Genomic DNA, 18,809 nt, shown 5'->3' on the forward strand with positions numbered 1-18,809 from the left:
ACGTTATGATCTAGCCTGACCTGCATAACATGAGCCATAGAATGTCATCCAACAATTCCACCATTGTGTCCAACCAGTAGTGGTTGAACTAGAGCATATCTTTAATTTCTACTGAATATCTTTCTAAAAGACTTCTTATGATGGAGCATTTACCACATCCCTTGTTAATCTCCGCCTATGATTAATTGCCCTCATTATTAGAAATCTGTGTCTTATTTTCAGTTGGAAAATAACCCCAGTTGACAAGTATACATGTAGGAAAAGAACTGCCACTTTTAGCTGACAAGACTCAAGTATGTCACCAAATCTTAAAACCTTGAAACTCACTTTCTGACCTGCACAGTTTAATCCGTTTGCCTTGCAGGCCTCCTGCATAACATATGCAACTATATTGGAAGGAACCTGTCAAAGTCACTGATCTATGAACAATCCAACTATGAATGATTTGAATGAATAAATAACACACATTCAACCAGACAAGCTGACAGACTTGCCAGGCACCTGGGCAAGGGACAGCGGGTGGGGGGAGAGGGATTCTGGATCTGTGCTGCTGGTAGCTCCAGTGGCAATTTAAAGGGTCCAGGGGTCTGGCTGCTGTCACAGTTGCAGCAGGGGTGGCTGTGTGTCTTGAGTCCCTTTGAATCACCAAGCCCTGGGGCAATTGTGCTCTTTGCCTTCCTTTGCCCCCCCTCCATTGGCAGGCCTGCATTCAACATAGCTACCATGCATTGAGAAATGAGTCTGCCATTTCATTACATGTAATGTAATAAAAGTTAATTTTAGAAACCATACTGACAGTAAATATAACTCTGTGCAGAAAATATTTCAGTTCCTCTTCCTATCTGCTGAATTGCTTGTCTGAATCATTCAAATGCTCCTGGGTCAGATTCTCATTTGTACTAAGGCCCCTCTCTCACTGGAATGGCATGGCACCCACATCTCATGAGTGACTCCTATCTAGATGTTTGTCTGCTTTTCTTTAAACAGTCCTGACCCTGTTACTGAGACATACCCCTAGGGACGTCCTCCATTTCCCTGCTTTGGTACTCTCTGATCCTTCCTGGCCCTAGCATGGCCACAAAGCATTTCAGATACCCTTCTGGGGATTTAATTGCTGTCCAACTGTAAGCCCAACTGGCCCTGCCCACTACTCTGGGTCCCAGCCTAGGAACCCTAAGAATAGCAGCCAAACACTACTGTCTCCCTTTAATGAAATTGCTTTGAGTTTCCTGGGCCACTTTTTTTCAGCCCCAGCTTTCACCACTGCTTCACCCTTATCTCAGATCTCCTCCTCGTTTAGGTCCAGCAGCCAGCCAGGAGTGCTCTCTTGCTCCCATGGCCCATGTCAGCACTGAGCTGTCCATGGTACTGCAGTTCCCTCAATCCAGTGTTTCTCAACCTTTTTCTGTCATCCTTGTTCCCCTCCATAACGGAACCTGTCTGCACCTGGCCTGGAGCCGCTCTTGGGAATGGGGCTGGAGCTGTGTTCAAGATGAGGCCAGGAGGCGAGGCCAAGGTCTGGCTGAGGCCAGGGCCAAAGTGGAAGAGGATGTATAAAGGAGCTGGGTGGTACTTTCTCCCCTCACCTCCCCCCGAATGTTCCTCCATGACTGCCTGGATGGTGCATCCCCAGACTGAGGACCTGCTCCTCTGGTTTCAGAAAGGAACTGACTGTCTCTGAGCTGCAACTCCTTTTTATGTGGCTACTTCTTATGCAATCTTTCTAGGCCACTCAGAGGATTAGTTCCACTGCTCCTTTTCCTTGTCTACAGCAGGTCCCTGAGGCCTTTAGCAGGGGGCCACTGGGCCTAGCCCACCCCATCACAGCAGAAATAGGAGTAAATTACATGTTTATTTTGTGTAAATGACAATCAGGACTTCCTGTGTTTAGTACCAACACTGTATATGATAGGAGCTCACCTAGAGGATTACCAGTGACACTCGGTTACTTTTCTTACTGTGCATGTCATTTCAATGTTACTTCAGTTATTTTTAACCTGTGACCTTACTTCAGGTAGTTGTAACTCCACAAAGCCTATTTATGCCTTTCTGAGATTGTACTTCACTGAGCCATATGGAATGTTGTCACTATACTGTATAAACTACTGCCGTTACAACACCATTCAGCCTCCTGGAAGTCATTAACAGTTTTATGTACACCGATAAAATCTTTACTGAAAACTCCTTGTGCTATGGCAAAGTATTTGTTCATATTAGCACATATTTTCAGTCAGAAATCTGATACATACTGTACATTTTTAATTCCATCACAATCACTAAATATCCCTAGGCTATGGTTTAATTACAAGCAGTTCCTGGATTTTATCTTTCTGCTGACATTATACTATATTATTCAGTACAGACTGAATAATACTCCTCGCATAATTTCATAAACATGCAACCTCATTTTTCTGGAAAAACTATTATGTTTTGATTCTTAGACTTATTATTTGACACTGTACATGTTGTTGTTTGTTCCAAGTTCCTGGTCTGTTCAGCTATGGCACGGTGAGATATGCAAGACCTGGCATAGCTGGATAGACCAGAAATCTGCTATTAACATAAATGGGATCACAGTGTTTGTGTTTCATTTAATATTCTAATATTGATACCCTTCAGCATATATTTTATTCTGGTTCTGAGATGCTAAAGAGATTCAATGCTTTGTACAAAATATCTAGCAAACTTATCTCATATTTACAAGTGTGTGTGTGTATTCAGCAATATTTGTATAACATTGCATCTAATTATTTGAATATGATGATGCTAACTGTATAAGTGCAAACAATTAGACATTTACAAAATTGCATTCTTTCATTTTATGAATATTTTTTATAATATATGAAGAAATGGTCTGATTCTGGTGCTAATTGTATATATCATGAGGAACCATACTGGTGTCAAAGGATCTATTGTGGATTATCAGTGTTTCTCAACCAGTGGTACGAGTACACTTAGGGGTATTTGAGAGGGTCTGGGGGGTATGTCAACTCAACTGAAATTTGGAGAAAACAATTTTTGTTTTAAGTTTTATAGTGCTTTATTATTTTTGTACTTTTTATACCCGAAAATGTCTTTGCCCACCCAGCTATGATTAAGTTGTTTAAACAAATATGTTGCGATGGTAGAAAAAATTTGCGTGTCTGAAAACCGTAGGTACTGGAGATACTTTTTTTTTTTTAAAGGGGTACTTTATAAAAAAAAGTTTGAGAAACACTGGATTAGACCCATCATGTCCACTGTTTTCAACATTAGAAGCCTATATATAACTTCCTAAATAATATTTAGGCTCTTACACACTAATTCAAAATATACAAAAGTGCCACTGAGTTTAATTTATAATTTATTCCAAATATCAAACTAATTACCTTGGACTCTTGCATACAAGAGTAAATTCCTTCAACACTTTTATTACATGGGGAAAAGCAAATTTGTTCCATTTTTTATGGTCTCCAGACTGTATTATAAGTAATGCTGATTATTTTTCTTTTTTTAAAAAATAGAACCAACAGGTCAAATTCTCTCCACTGATATGGCCCCTGAGCGTGGCTCTGTTGGAACGATTACATTTAGCCAGCTGAGATTTTCCCCTAGTTGAGGGAGAGCTCTTAGCTGGAGTGAGAGTGAAAAAGCTGGAAGTAGCTGATGGGGCTGATCAGAACGCAGCTGTGTCCCTGCAATGCTTAGCTTTTGGAAGGTACCTTGGAGACCTACACTGGAGCCACAGCTGTGCAGGGCATAGAGCCAGGGAACCATAAATGGTTCCCTGTAGGGCACCTTCTTTCATGTACTAAGCAGATTTGGCCCTGCAGAGAATCTGGCCCAGTATGTATTACCCTTATTTTCTCACCATTACAAGTTTAAACATGGTTATAATTGATTTTGGAAACATGTTGATGACTATACTCAGTTGCTTGTAAATATTGCCTTTGACTGTAAGAGTATGCCATCAGAAGCGTTCATGCTTGTGAATATATTCCATGCACATTTCCACTGGGGAACTATGTTTGTTCATCTACAACAGGGCAACTCTCATGCTTCAAAAATACATTTCCACTCATTAGAACATGTATTAACTTGCAACTCCAGGGAAATAATTTCCAAGGCTAGTTTTATTACATAGAATTGTTTTAAACAACAGCTTTCCAACTGGAGTATTTTCCTTATTCACAAAATGTACATTATATGTGTATAATCTGCATCCTGTTGTCCAAGAGCAGAAGGCTTTTAAATAGGGCTGTACCAAACTGTTCAATGGCTTGAGGGAGGAAAAATTAAAAATAATCTAGGCTTGAATGAAGAGGAACCAAATCTCAATTATTCTGGTTATGATGAGGTCTTCCTGAAATATGAAGCTATTACATTTGGTGCAAGCCATGTCTATTCTTAGGATGATTTGGTGAGTGACTGCTAAAATGTTCATTATATGGGGTAATAATAAAGGAGCCATAAAAAGCCATGTATGAAAAATGGAGGGTTTTTATACACAGGAAGAGTTTGTTCTTGGTATCCCCAAAGCAGTTTTGTTTGTTTTTTCTGAGAGAGATGAAAAAGTAGGGTTAGTTTAGAACTTAGTTGGTCATTCAGTTTTTTGTAGAGGTTTTATTTATATCTGATTATAACTCAGTTAAAATGTATGTTTTGAATATTGGTGTATAGAAATCCATTAAACTGTCTCTTTTCTTTCTAAGCATTGTAAAATTCAACAAAAATCCATATTTTGTACTTTACAACTTTACAACAATTCATTCACTTTCCAAAATATACCCTCATCACCAGTTCTACAGACCCATGCACAGTCAGAAACCTTTAAATACTGTCACTAACTGAAATAATTTAACAATCACATATGGCTGAAAAACACCTCCTTTCCCCACTCCTCTACACCAACTAGGACTTTCTCCTCATACTGAGCCTGACTGAATAGAAGCACTTTTCTGTGCATTATACAGGGCTATGTCTAGACTGCAGGCTTCTTTTGGAAGGACCTTTTTTCGGAAGAGATCTTCTGAAAAAACTTCTTCCGAAAGAGAGTGTCCATACACAAAAGTGCATCGAAAAAGAGATCTGCTTTTTCAGAAGATAGTATCCACACTGAGTGGATGCTATCTTGCATGTAAGCTGTGATTATTATGGACAGAGTGGCCACTGGGGCACCTGAGCTTTTTCCTCTTTCCTCTTCTTTTGAAAGACCTCCCTCTTCCCCGTCCACACTTGCCTTTTTCTGAAAGAGCTCTTTTGGAAAAAGGCTTCTTCCTTGTAGAAAGAGGATTACCAGCACCAGAAAAACCCCTTTGTTCTTTCAATTTACTTTCGGAAGAATGCAATTGCAGTGTGGACATAACTCAGGTTTTGTCGGAAAAATGGCCGTTTTTCTGACAAAACTGTAGTGTAGACATACTCTAGGCCAATAGATATGGACTTCTTTGGAATAGTGAAACAAAATCGATAGTTGTGATCCTACACAAAGAATGTCCAGCTTCCAGTCCTCTGATGTACACATCTAGAGACATTGTTGATTTGTGTCGCCCAGTTAGAAACAGTTAGATCAGACCCAAGGTCCGTCTTCTAGTATCACCTCTTTGACATAGACCAGTACCAGGTGTTTGCCAGAGGTAGGCAAATGTGTAGTAATCTTCTACTCCCATCTCATTAAGTCTCACCCTGATCTCTTAGAAGCACTGATGTGATATGACTCCAACTCCAACACAATACACACAGAAAAAAAAAATCAGGGATCTGCATTTGGTACAAATTCCATTTTTGGGGAGGTCATCTTCAAGTCCCATGTGATGCACACTGAGACTATGTCTACACAGCAATGTTATTTAAGAATAACTGACATTATTCCAAAATAACATAGTCTGCATCTACACATGAGGAGTTATTTTGACATAATGTCAAAATAATGTTGAGCTGAAGGACTGCTTACTCTGACTCCTGTAACCCTCATTATATGAAGAGAAAGGGAAATTGGGGGAAGAGTGCTCTATCTCAAAATAACTGCTGTGTAGATGGAGCAAAAGTCAAAATAAGCTATTTCGACTTAAGCTACGCAATTAGTGTAGCTCAAGTTGCGTAGTTTATTTCGTGTTTAGCCCTGCTGTGTAGACATGCTCTGAGAGAATTCAGTCTGATGTGACAGTGGAATGAATGATGGTGGTAGGGTCACTACTGTTCTGTATGTTACAGTCTCTTAAGCATAGGTGTAATGCACCACTGTTACCCACTAGTACTCTGTGGGCATCCAATAGGCCTTGCTTTGGATGCAGGCTTCAGATAATTTCTGCAACGTTGGCTTAAATAATTCCATGCCTCCTCTACATAGATCCTTGAATCCTTCTGTCCATCCACTTTCCTAACTAATTCCCTTCATTTTTTAAAAGTTAGTTCTTTTGAAATCAAGGTTGTCCTCTACAATCAGTTCTTCTATCAGTGGTGCAGGTAAACAAAAGTTCTTACCAATTTGGGAGGAGCAGGGCATACCAGTTGAGACAGGACCATGTGACCTCACCCCCATATGACTCCACCTCCTCAGCCTGGGACTCCTCTTATTCTTCCCTTCCCCTTCCCCTTCCCTCCTTTTCCTGCATTACTGGCAGGGGGAAGGGTGGTACAGCATCTGGAGAAATTGCTGGCATTTCTGCATACCTACCCCTCCACATTGCTGCCATGTCTGTGTACAGAGGTGAGGGGTTGGATCTGGCAGTTTTGCTTGTTTTCCTGCAAGGAAGGGCAGCAGAGAAAGGAGCAGAATGCAGACAGCTCCTTTGGCTGCCATAACGATCCCAGCCCTGCCTCCCATTCTCATATTGGGGATGGCCAATAGTGAGTCTTCAACTGGAGAATCATTGTAGGGATTCTTTCCAGTCTCCAGAAGGAATTTCAAATTCAGTGTCTGTTTGGTCTTTCTCCATGACATAGAGATAATTGTTGTTTATGAGGGTGCTAAAATAATAATGCTTGTTGTGCTACTGGTGACTAATAATGCATTGTGAAATGGTGGGTTGGAAGTTGCATGATTTCGTCATGTATAAAACCTCTTCCCCCTCCCTATTGCTTATAGAAGGACATTCTCTTTCTAACCCATATCACTTCTACTTTCCACACAAAAATACAAGAGTTTGTTTATTGTTTATATATGTCTTCCCGGCTATATTTATTACTTCCAGGGTTTATTTCAATCTCTAATGTACATTTGAGACTAAAACATGGAGTGTAAGTACAAAAAAGGATTTGTGTGTCAGACTCAAGTCACAAAAACGAGACATCTAGTTAAGGATGCATCCCAACTTTCTAAAATTTTGATGTGCACAGGCAAGTACTTTTTTATTGCAATTTAATTTTTTTTCTTTGAAAACATTAGTTTTTGTTTTTTAAAAAAGCTAGATTTTATGGGTCAAACATGTAGTTTTTCTGTAGAAACATTTGCTTTGACTCAAATGTCATTTTTCATCAAAAACCATTTGTGCTCCCTGTTCCAAAGGGAAAGGAGGCAGCAATTCCTCACAACAGTGGCTGTGAAATTCCAGAATGTTTGTTATAGAACCTCCCATAGTTTTCCTTAGGGCTGACCCTGTAGTCCTATGCAATTAATATATAGTACAATGGCAGTTCGGCTCAGAGTAATGACATTAGAAGGACCCATAGCCTAAATCACTCTTGACATTCCCACATTGGGAATATGCTGTCCCTGATTGACATTATTAGCTAGGAACATTTTTTATTAGGGCCAGTCATCCTAAAGTTCACTTTTCTCCCTGGTTGACAGCTTTGCCATGGAGAAACAAAAGGCCCATCAGACTGAAGCTGATTCCTAAACAATAAGGCTGTGCCTAGACTACATGGCTCAGTCGACGGAGCCATGTAGTTTAGGATTATAGGCAAAGGCAAATGAAGCCGCGATTTAACTGATCGCGGCTTCATTTACATTTACATGGCTGCGGTGCTGAGCCGACAAACAGCTAATCAGCTGTTTGTCGGCTCAGCGCGCTAGTCTGGACACTCCCCTGCCGACATCAAAGCCCTTTGTCGGCAGCCCCGTTATTCCTCGTGGGATGAGGTTTACCGGGGCTGCCGACTAAGGGCTTTGATGTCGGCAGGGGAGCATCCAGACTAGCGCGCTGAGCCGACAAACAGCTGATCAGCTGTTTGTCGGCTCAGCACGGCAGCCATGTAAATGTAAATGAAACCGCGATCATTTAAATCGCGGCTTCATTTGCCTTTGCCAAAACAACAAATCTACATGGCTCCGTCGATGGAGCCATGTAGTTTAGACATACCCTAAGAGGGAAAGAAAGGCATTTCCATGATGTCTGACAAGGAGATATAAAGACTAAAGCCATGTCAAATGGTGTACACACCAGGGCTGTCTCTACACTGCACCCCTTTTCCGGAAAAGGGATGCAGATTAGACACGTCGGAATAGCAAAATCCGCGGGGGATTTGAATATCCCCCGCGGCATTTGCATTTACATGGCTGCCTCTTTTTTCCGGCTTGGGGATAAGCCGGAGAAAAGCAGTAGTCTAGACGTGATTCTCCGGAAAATAAGCCCTTTTCCGGAGGATCTCTTATTCCTGCTTTCAAGTAGGAATAAGAGATCCTCCGGAAAAGGGCTTATTTTCCAGAGAATCACGTCTAGACTGCCGCTTTTCTCCAGCTTATCCCCAAGCCGGAAAAAAGCGGCAGCCATGTAAATACAAATGCCACGGTGGATATTTAAATCCCCCGCGGATTTTGCTATTCCGACGTGTCTAATCTGCATCCCTTTTCCGGAAAAGGGGTGCAGTGTAGACACAGCCCAGGAGAAAGAGAATTCTCATTAAAGGTATCATTTTAGTGAATGAGCTGGAAAAAAAGGACTAAGAGTTGAATTCTGCTTCCACTTAATTCAAGGGAAATGTGGCCATTTATTTCAATAGGAGAACACCCTAAAAGAAACAACTTGAAATTTCTTATTTTCTTAAGGATGCTGGCTTCTCACCAAGGACAGTGTAAAATGCAGCATCATTTGCAAATGATAGAGCAATATTTTATAAAAAAAATATCCTTTCTATTATAATTTATGTTCCAGATATTTTTAACTTTTTTCCTTGTTAAGACAGAGTTTGCATAATATGTTAGTATTTCTTATTTTTCCAGCAAGGCTCTGACAACTGGATAAAGCTTTTTTTCAGTGAGAGGGCAAAAATTAATGTGTTAACAAAATAATAACGAAACTGAAGTGAATTAAACTAGCATTATTTAATTGGAATTCTATTTCTTTAGCAGTGTGTGTATAACATTCTCTGGGTTTTATCATAAACTTTTAAATGGCTGATAATGATTTATTTCTTCTAGAACAATGAAGAAACTAATTGGTGAATTGTGGATGGAGGCATTGTTAAATTAGCCCCAGAATGAAAGGGAGTCTCCCAATGGATTCTTTTGTGCATTTTCATTAGATATTCTGGACAAGGGCACCTTTTCATGAGGGTAAAGGGGCAAGCAGCCATGCACTTCAGGACATGGCTTGCTTTTCATCCAGTTCCCTGGACTATCAGGGAGTGAGGAGAAAGTACTTGCATTCTGTGCATGCTTTTCACACCTGACTGGTGAACTCCCTTCACCAGTCAGGTGAGAGAGGCATGGAAGAAAAGCAAGTACTTTCCCCTCACTCCCTGATAGTCCAGGGAAAGGGAAGAAAAGCAAGCTGCATCCTGGAATGCACGGCTACTGCGCCTGCTACTCTCCCAAAATGGCACCCTTGATTTTGGACTTGATTTTTCTCATACATATATTAGGGTCAATCAGCGAGACCTCACCAACATATATAGAGTTCCATTGGTTTTGAACCAGTGGAAAAGGGTAGGCCTTCTGTGTTTCTGACATTTATATGATAGATATCTTGATTAAAGGGACCTCCGATAGGTTAGTCCCAACATTTAGGTTTGTTAGTTTACAAAAATTAAATGAAAGTTTATGAAGATAATTGTAATGAGTGCTTTTATGATTTTGTAACTATACGTTTAAAACAAAGCTTATCTCTTGCCTTTTTGGATACCCAAACAGAAGAGCAACTAGGGCTGATTTTTTTTAAGATGTTCTAAGTACACAGAGCTCCTATTGACTTAAATGATCTTTTCAAGAGCTCAGCACTTATGAAAATCAGGTCCCGTATTATATGAGAATTTAAGCAAAATTGGCTGAGAACTGAGCAGTCAACTTTTGTGATCTCAGAGAGAGAAATCCAAAAAATAAAGTGTGGAGCATAAATGGTGGAAATCCATGTGGTGGTTTCTATTTTTGTTTTAAATTTTTGTGGGATTTTATTTTTGTTATTGTGTTTGGTGGTGTTACCAAAATAGATCTGGAATTTAAAACAACATGACAGCATGCAGTTAGTATGGGGAATGATGCTAATTATCTGGTTTAGGTGGAGCACATTCTTCCTGTATAGCCTCCCCCTTTCCCAAAAATTTCCTCAGTTCATAATCAATGTAAATCCCTCCTCCCTAAACTGTTTGTCTCATTCGTGCATTGACACCCTGCAGTTCTGCTTGTCTAACTGGTCCTGTGCATGGAAATGGAAGCATTTCAGAGAATACTATGATGGAGATCCTGGATTTCAATCTCTTACCTAGCAGCCTAAATTTGGTCTCCAGGACTTCTCTCCTATCCTTCCCTAAGTCATTGGTACCTACATTTACTATGACCATTAGCTCCTCTCCAGCACTACACATAAGTCTATCTAGAAGTCTTGAGAAATCTGCAACCCTTGCACCAGATAGGCAAGTCACCATGCAATTCTCCTGGTCATCAGAAACACAGCTTCTGTGTTTCTAATGACTGAATCCCCCATTACTAACACCTGTCTCTTCCTAATAACTGGACGTCCCTTCAGTGGAGTGGTATCCTTAGTGCAAGAGGATACCACAACATCATCTGGAAGGAAGGCCCCAACTGTGGTATCATTTCCCTCTGCTCCAGTTGAATGATCTTCTTCCCAGAGACTTTCAGCCTACTCAACAGCACAGAGGCTATCTGACCCAGAAAGTTTCATCTATGTATCTCTCTGCTTGTCTTAGTTCTTCCAGTTCAGCCACCCTGGTCTCCAGAGCATATACATGGACCCTGAGGGCCAGGAGCTCATTGCACTGAATGCACACATATGCCACCTGCCCATAGGGCGGGTAATCATACATGCTACATTGGGTGCAATAAACAGGGCAATTCCTACTCTGTTGATGGGCTTCTGTCTGCATCCTCTTTTTACTTCTAGAGCTTATTCTCTTTTATGTTTATTTTTTTTAAATCAGGTGGTTTGGATTTTAGTTTAAAGAATGTTAAATGTTAAGTATATGTTAATTTTTACTGGAGTCCCTGACAATGATTTGGGGATTATCTAATGATACTTAGTTCACTTTAATAACAATCCTTTTGTTACCTTAATCACCCTGCCTCTGTTTATAAACAAACTCCCTGCTGCAAAGTCTGTGCTGCTCTTAGATTCCGAATTCATCATGTTGCAATTAACTTAGATGGAGTGGAATCACTCTACCTGACGCCCTTCCATTCCTGAATATTCATGCTGCCTGAGCACCTTGAGCCCATGTAAGGACCCATATAACTCGCCACCTATGGAGATGCATTAAAGAGGAGTTATGTGATGAAGTCATTCTTGAGCTACCATTATGTAATTAATTGTCTTGTCAAGGGCTGTATGATACCTTGAATAAGAAAGTCACAGATATTTAAATAAAATTAATAATTTATATTCCAAATTTCTATACATTTTTTTTCAACCACCCTACAGATTATTTGGTGAGGGCCACCTTTTAGGTCAGATACATTCCTAGTTCTATAAAAACGTACATTAAAAATGGTTCTTGAGAAAGCAGATGCACAGTCAAGAATGTGGTTGCATACTTAGCATCACTTTGCTGTGCTGTTACTTTGTTCCTTGCAGTAGTGAAACATCAGTAAACCAAAACTGCTTTTTCTTCCTTAACATATTGCAATCCAGGATTAACATATATACATTTTTTATATCCTTCATTATAAAGCAGGTGATGCCTTATAACCTGCTGAATAGAATCTAGTTTGCTGAGGGGAAAAAAGCTAATTGCAGAGAAAAAAACAAAATAATGGTTTTAAAGCAGAAAAGCCCAACACATTCATAATTCAGGCTGAAACTCTGGGGCAAATCTCCGTACTTCCATGCACAGTTATCTGTGGTGTGTACACTATGGAGCTATAACAACAATGCATAATGTTGCACTATACCTCCCATTTCCTCAATACTTAGGGCTGCCACCATTTTGATTTGTCCTGCAGGGAAAAATAATTGTCCTGTGAAGCTCCATCACAGCAGCATGACATTTGCATTCACTAGGTATGATGCAGACAATGATTCTGTCTTCATTGTAGAAAGAGGTTCTGAAAGCTTTCATAGGTAAAAGTCATTGCATATTTTGTGTTGTTGTTTTTTAACAAAAAGAGACTATTAACCTCAGTTTTCTAAAAAATTCTAGGAATGGTAATTGCATCCTGCTACTTTGAATTCCCCAGGTATTTTCAATTCAGAGCAGTATTTTTTTATTTCCTGTGCTGAACTGATGGATAGTGCCACTGTGTGCTGTTTAAACGACTGTCGTAACTGATTGAATAGGTGGATAATTCAGAGGCAGATGAAAGAACTTTTCTACGTGTAATTGTTTCCTGCAAAATGAAAGTAAATATGTCATAAGGTTCCAGCATCATTACTTGGAATATCACTTTGAAGCCTAGAATGTCTTTTGAGTCAGCATAAAGGAATGGAAACAGCTACAACCATGGTTATATTCAGAAATATTGTATGGTTCAGTCACCACTAGGCCCTGTGAGATCCAGATGGAATATTGGCATCCAAAGGTTCCATGGCAGTTGGAACATAACAGCTGATCAAAAGAGGTGGGAGATACAGCTGCATGGGTAACAAAGAGGTGGTTGTGCCTCCAGCCAGGGGGCAGCTCTGTGCAAAAAAATTGGGGAACATGTTTCCACAGCAAGGTTGCTCACTATAACACTGTGCATGGAAACTAGAGCCCTCATTTTTGTGGGGTTTTTTTACACGTAACTTTAAGAATTACACGTGTGTGAGAGGCTTTCAACTACTAGTCTATATTTTCATTGTCATGCTCTCCTGCACACGTGGCATCAGTACTTTGAATCTGCATTGTGATACACTAGTAAAGTTCTAGGAGGGATGCTATACCACTGGTAAATAAAGGCTGTTTCTCCCTAGCTTTAATTTATGCTAAGATTGATTGGCTCAGGTTTGAGGGTGCTGCCTGAGGACACAGAATGATCAATGCTAGAGCCAGGAATAGAATTTAGGAGAAGCCCTGGCACCCAGTACCCTGGTAGAACCACACTTCTTTATTTTTCCTCCCCCATGTCTCTTTTGTCTATAATCTCTTGAAGGTGCCTTTCATATTCCTTTGTTTGTAGTGTTGTCGTCATGTTGGTCCCAGGATATGAGAGATAACGTTGGTGAGGTAATATCTTTGATCAGCCCAATTTCTGTTGGTGGAAGAGACAACCTTTCAAGATCCATGGATCCTACATATACCTATTACAGCATGCGGTGTACCTCATCCAATAATACATCAAATGCCCCAAACAACCATGTAGGGGAAACCAGACAATCAATATGCTTTCAAATGAACTCATATAGAAAAATGACAGACAAAATCACCCTATTATCCCAGAACAAACATTTTTCACAAAGATCACTCCACATCTGACCTCTGAGTCCTCATCTTCAGAAGAAACCCGCCCCACTCCTTCAAAAGACGAGCTGGGGAATTTAAACCTATAATTCCTCTGGACACTGATTTCATGGCTCATTACAATGCGCTAACCCTCCTCTGTCTTCTGATCGCAGAGATATTAATTGCCTACTTTGTTTTAAGTGATTTCCTGCAACTTGTGTTAACTCCTTATGCTTAACAATGGTATTACCTTTCCAAAATCTGAAGAGCTCTGTGAAGTTCCAAAATCTGTCTCTTCCACCAAGTGAAGTTGGCCAATAAAATATATTAGTTCATCTACCTAGTATCTCTCATATTCTTTTGTGTTTCTTCTTTTGTACTCTGCCTTTCTTATTTGAATAAAAAATACATTGCAGTACACAGTCATTTGTGAACACCAGGACTTTATTACTCAAAAGTGCTGCTTTATACAATAACTGCATAATCTTTGATGGAGTCTGCTTTTGGGAGTGGGGGTGGGAATCAGCTGGCTCATACTTTTGGACTAATTTCCAAGCTTCATTCACCCTCCTCTTTCTCCTTTTCTTGTCTCTATCCCAAGACCTATCCCCTCCCTAGTTCCCCATATGCCTCAGAAATGGCTGCTACAAAGAAAGATTGTGTGTGTGTTCTCTTCTAAAAACTGGCCTTGTTTTCTGTTGCTAGGCGACCCCCTTCCAGCTCCCATTGAAGAAATGCTCTGTGGTGGGAAACGGTGGGATTCTGAAGAAGAGTGGCTGTGGCAGACAAATAGATCAAGCTGATTTTGTCATGCGGTAAGACAGAACCCTGCTACAGCACTGCCTCTCTCTCCCTCCGCTAAGTCTGCAACCTTTCAAAGCTGTTTGTTTGTGATTAATCAGTTGTAGCTTGCCCCCCCCCCCACTTCCTCTTTCAGGGTGATTTTACGCAAGTGATCCGTGAGGGGAGCAGTGACAGACTTATATGTCCTATATACAGAAGCTTATCTCTGAGAGATTTATAGATGGATGAATGAAGTTGCATTAGACTTTAGCCTGACAAACACAATGGCAGTGAGAGAGAATTGAAAGCTGAGATTTCTTTTTCTTCCTAATTACATTAGGCATGACCTGGTCCTACAAAATGCTGAGTGCCCTCCTCTGAAAGATATATCCTCCTCCCCAGCCCATTGAAATCAATCTGAGTTGATAGCACTTGACAGGGAAAGACCCATGCATGAGACACAATAGGTTAAATATTTTCCTGTGATTTTTCTCCCCTAAGATTCAGTTCTGACCACCTGAAAGTACAGCAAAGTTCTTTCTTTGACAATTTTCTTTGAAGTCCCCTTGTTCTGTCTTTACTTTGGACTTTCTGAAGGTACTGGGATCTATCAGGCAGGACGCTGTGCTGCATAGTGTTTTCTTGATTGCATTTGATACTATCTAGATCTGCACTCCAGATATTGGAGGGGAAAAAAGAAATTAGTTCCTCTTTGTTAAACATGAACATGGGTGGGAGGGGGGAGGCGTGGAGGAAAGCATTCCATTTCTCATCTCTATGGGAGTTTCTCATGGCTTTGAAATGGTTGCAAAATTAACTCCCACTTTTAAAAAGTTCCCTGATCAGACTATGCTGTCTTATTATAAAGCTGAACTAATTTGTGAAAAAACCCCAAACATTATTACCATAATTCTGATTTGCACCCAAGAGAACAAATATATGCCATAATAGAATAGAGAAGTGAATGTTAGACAAAGGAAATATGTAGTGTATACTTTTTATGTATACGGTGGGAAAATAGGCTCATAAACCGTTTTGCATTTTTCCATTTGTAACTAGATAACATTATTGCAGTATTCCCCAAAGTTGTTTATACTTGGTTTATGAATACCTAAGGAGTGCTGTAGTAATGAAAATTAGTAACAAAGACAATTAGAACAGTTTTAAGGGCATCTATTGTAGACTGATAGGAAAACATTTTCCTCTACTAAAAGGGGAACTTGGCTCTAAGCTATTTTTAGTGTATTGTAGGTTGGAAAGAAGTGGTAGGGGGAAATCCTGTAAAGTCTAGCAGCTGATTGCTGGCAGAATTGCATTAGTCAGACACCATCATATTTAGGGATAAATGTTCAAGATCTTTTAACTTCTCTGGATAATATACAGATGGTGAAATTCTTTTTGATGGCAGGTGGAGTATGTTAGATTTAATTGGCCTTTCCCATATTTAATTGCTATCATTCTATAGTTGAGTGTAAAAATACTTACATTTTACTTGGTAGTAGCTCAAAAAATGACAGGAAGTTACTTCATCTTGCTAACGAGATCTCGGTGCAGCTTCCTTTAAAATATCTCTTCAATAACACCAAATATTGCACCAATTTTAAAATTATTGCAGTTTCTCCCTGGTCAAAATAGTTTCTTTTAAATTTATTCAGTTGCTTTCCACCTCTGATAAGCTCTGTCACAAGACTACAACTGTATTCTTTGCTATGTTGTAGTCATTGAAGTTAGTTAATTACGCAGCAGTGTGGGAAAATGGAGGCGTTTAAATGTGTTCAGTTGCTTGAACATACACTAAATAACAGTTACACAAAGATTCATTATAGCTGCAGATTTCAGTCTTTGTGATGTAGCATAAAACTCAAAAGTATTTGGCATATCACCACCTTCATAATTTTTCTCTCACTTTGATAATATACCTTAAAGCAGCATTTCTGAACCTTTACAGGTCTGTCATCCCTTATTTGTCATCCCTTTTTGTGACCCTATCTTAAGTTTACCGTAAGAGTCAGAGTACAAATTATATCAGGGATGTTAATAAGCCAATATACTTTATTTGTGTTTGTGTTTTGAGATGATGGAATATACTTGACCTTGAAGGGAAAGCATGTTTGGCAGCAGAAGGGGAGCGAAGTGTTTTTTGGGGGGTGGGGAGGTGGGGTTGCTTTTTTTTTTGCTTTAGGGTGAAATAGGTCAACCACTCTTAACTAACTTCCTTAGCCACTTCAGGGGGTTGTGACCTACCAGTTGAGAAACAGTGCTTTAAACTAACCCACGTACCACCAGTTGGTTGCTTTTGTCTCTCCAGCGGTATGTGTGCTACAGTTGGGAATCAGTGTATTAGGATAAAGAACCTAAATGAATGTTTTCAAACACATTTTTTTTAATTTAAAAATTCAGATTTGCCCTTTTGACTACCAGCCAGGTGAAGACAGCACATTTATCCCTCTACAGATGTACAGCTTAGACACTACTGGGCTTGTCTATCAAATCAGCTTGCCATTGCCCATCCGCATCCATAATAATTATATTGTTTCCCCTCAGTATGGTTCCTTGCTGGTTTGAGTGATGTGTAAACATGTTGGTCATAAAGTCAATCAATCACCAGTTTTCTGTTCTTGCTTTATGATGCTGCATAGTAGCCTGAAAATAGGGAAGTGTCCTGAAAGTCTATTGGGAAAATAATTATGATTGTACCTGTCTTCACATGGTCATTCACAAAAGGCAAAGGGGCTAACTTATCTCTCACTGGTACTGAGATTGGTTGTTGCTCTTCATTTGATTATCCAGAAGAGGAAGTAGAGTTTGGGCATGGCCACCAGATAAAAATAAGTTTGTTAAGCATTGGGTGCATGTGCTCTTTGCTACATTTCTTATCTTGAGCTAAATTTTGCTAAACTTGATACTTTTTAAAGAGCTGTAGGTAGAACCAAATATATTGTATCAGTTTCTGTGAAACTATTTCTATTCCCTTCTGCAACTTTACCTGTGCAGCTAAAGCTTGCTTTGCAAGTCAGTTGTGTGGCCTCTCCAAAAGTGAAACCACCAGTTGAGTTTATCTGAGCTGGTTTTGTAATAAGCGCTGACTCCTGGCAGCATCTACATATAAAGACTCCTCCCAGAGGGTAAGACTATCTAGTACCATATAGTATCATAATCTATCATTAGGCTGCAGGCTCATTACAGTGGTGAAAATTTTGTGGTTATTGGGTTTTTTTTACGGTTTTTCTGTTTGTCTGATTTAAATAAACTCACCCTGCAGCAGTGCCTCCTGCTCTGTGGGATTGAGCTTCACTCCCTGCTCTGTATACTGTGACCTGGTACAAAGGGTCACAGCAGCTCTTAAGGCTGGCCTAGCCATCATGACAACAGGAGTGGGATGGCACCAAGCCAAATTTGAGTGATTGGTGCTTACAACCTGGTGCTTGGCGTTACATTGTCACTCAAGTTTGGCCTGCATGCCCCTCCATCTGTTTAGTAATTGAAGGGCAGAAAGACCATACACTGAAAACAAGAATTGTAAAGCTTTGTGAATTCTCTAGTCTTCCATAAAGAATTACACCCAAAGCCTGTCGGTGACCAATGCATCCATCTAGATTTTTGGAGTTTAGAGAACAAATATGGTAAGAAGAATTACAAGTAAGATATGGAAAGAGTGACTTGTTTCTGGGATAAGCATAGAACAGTTGTTACTATCTTGGGTAGTTTTATGTTTCCTCTTGGTTTCCCAATAGAGTATGAGGGTCTCAGCTGTGAAAGAGTTACCACCTCATGGGGAACGCTGCATGTTGATTTTTTTTCTAGAACCTTGATTTCAGTGAGAATAATTCAAAGACCAGTGTATTTAAATCCATATTGTTTTGAGGCCAATAGGCAGAGGATTTACATAAACTCTTGGCCTGAAGAAACTCTTTTCCCTTCCTTCCCCAGCCCAAGACCAAAGGATTCATTAAATGAATAATAAGTGGTTGCAGTATAATTAAAAATGCATGTTCCTTTCTCATAGGAAACTTCCACTTCACAGTCTGTCCAACACCTGTCTGGGACTTGGCATTGTGCGAACCAACCTAAAAAATAATTGAAAAAAGCAAAGGGGCTTCTGCTGACCAGCTGGCTTCTTGCTGAATTTCCAGCTAGATGCTCAGCCAATTTCTTAATAGTCCATGCTGCTGCACAAGCTGGGAGAGATATTTATTGATGAAGGGAACTTGATTTGAAATGATGCATCTGGGACTGGTTTATAAAAGCAAACATGTATTATGTGTTTGGGTGATAAAGGTATAAGATGCAAT

The 18,809-nt window shown here is 40.0% G+C and overlaps 1 protein-coding gene across 1 annotated transcript in view; it reads left to right on the forward strand.

The window, feature by feature from the left end:
* The window catches only part of ST8SIA1 (ST8 alpha-N-acetyl-neuraminide alpha-2,8-sialyltransferase 1), a 161,017-nt gene that overhangs the window by 80,943 nt on the left and 61,265 nt on the right, over positions 1–18,809 (forward strand). The window contains exon 3 of the mRNA XM_075898340.1: positions 14,440–14,549. Coding sequence (XP_075754455.1) covers positions 14,440–14,549 — 110 coding nt within the window. The remainder of the gene's footprint in view (positions 1–14,439; positions 14,550–18,809) is intronic.

Source organism: Pelodiscus sinensis, chromosome 1 (assembly GCF_049634645.1).
Source record: "Pelodiscus sinensis isolate JC-2024 chromosome 1, ASM4963464v1, whole genome shotgun sequence".
NCBI classification, from domain to species: domain Eukaryota; kingdom Metazoa; phylum Chordata; order Testudines; family Trionychidae; genus Pelodiscus; species Pelodiscus sinensis.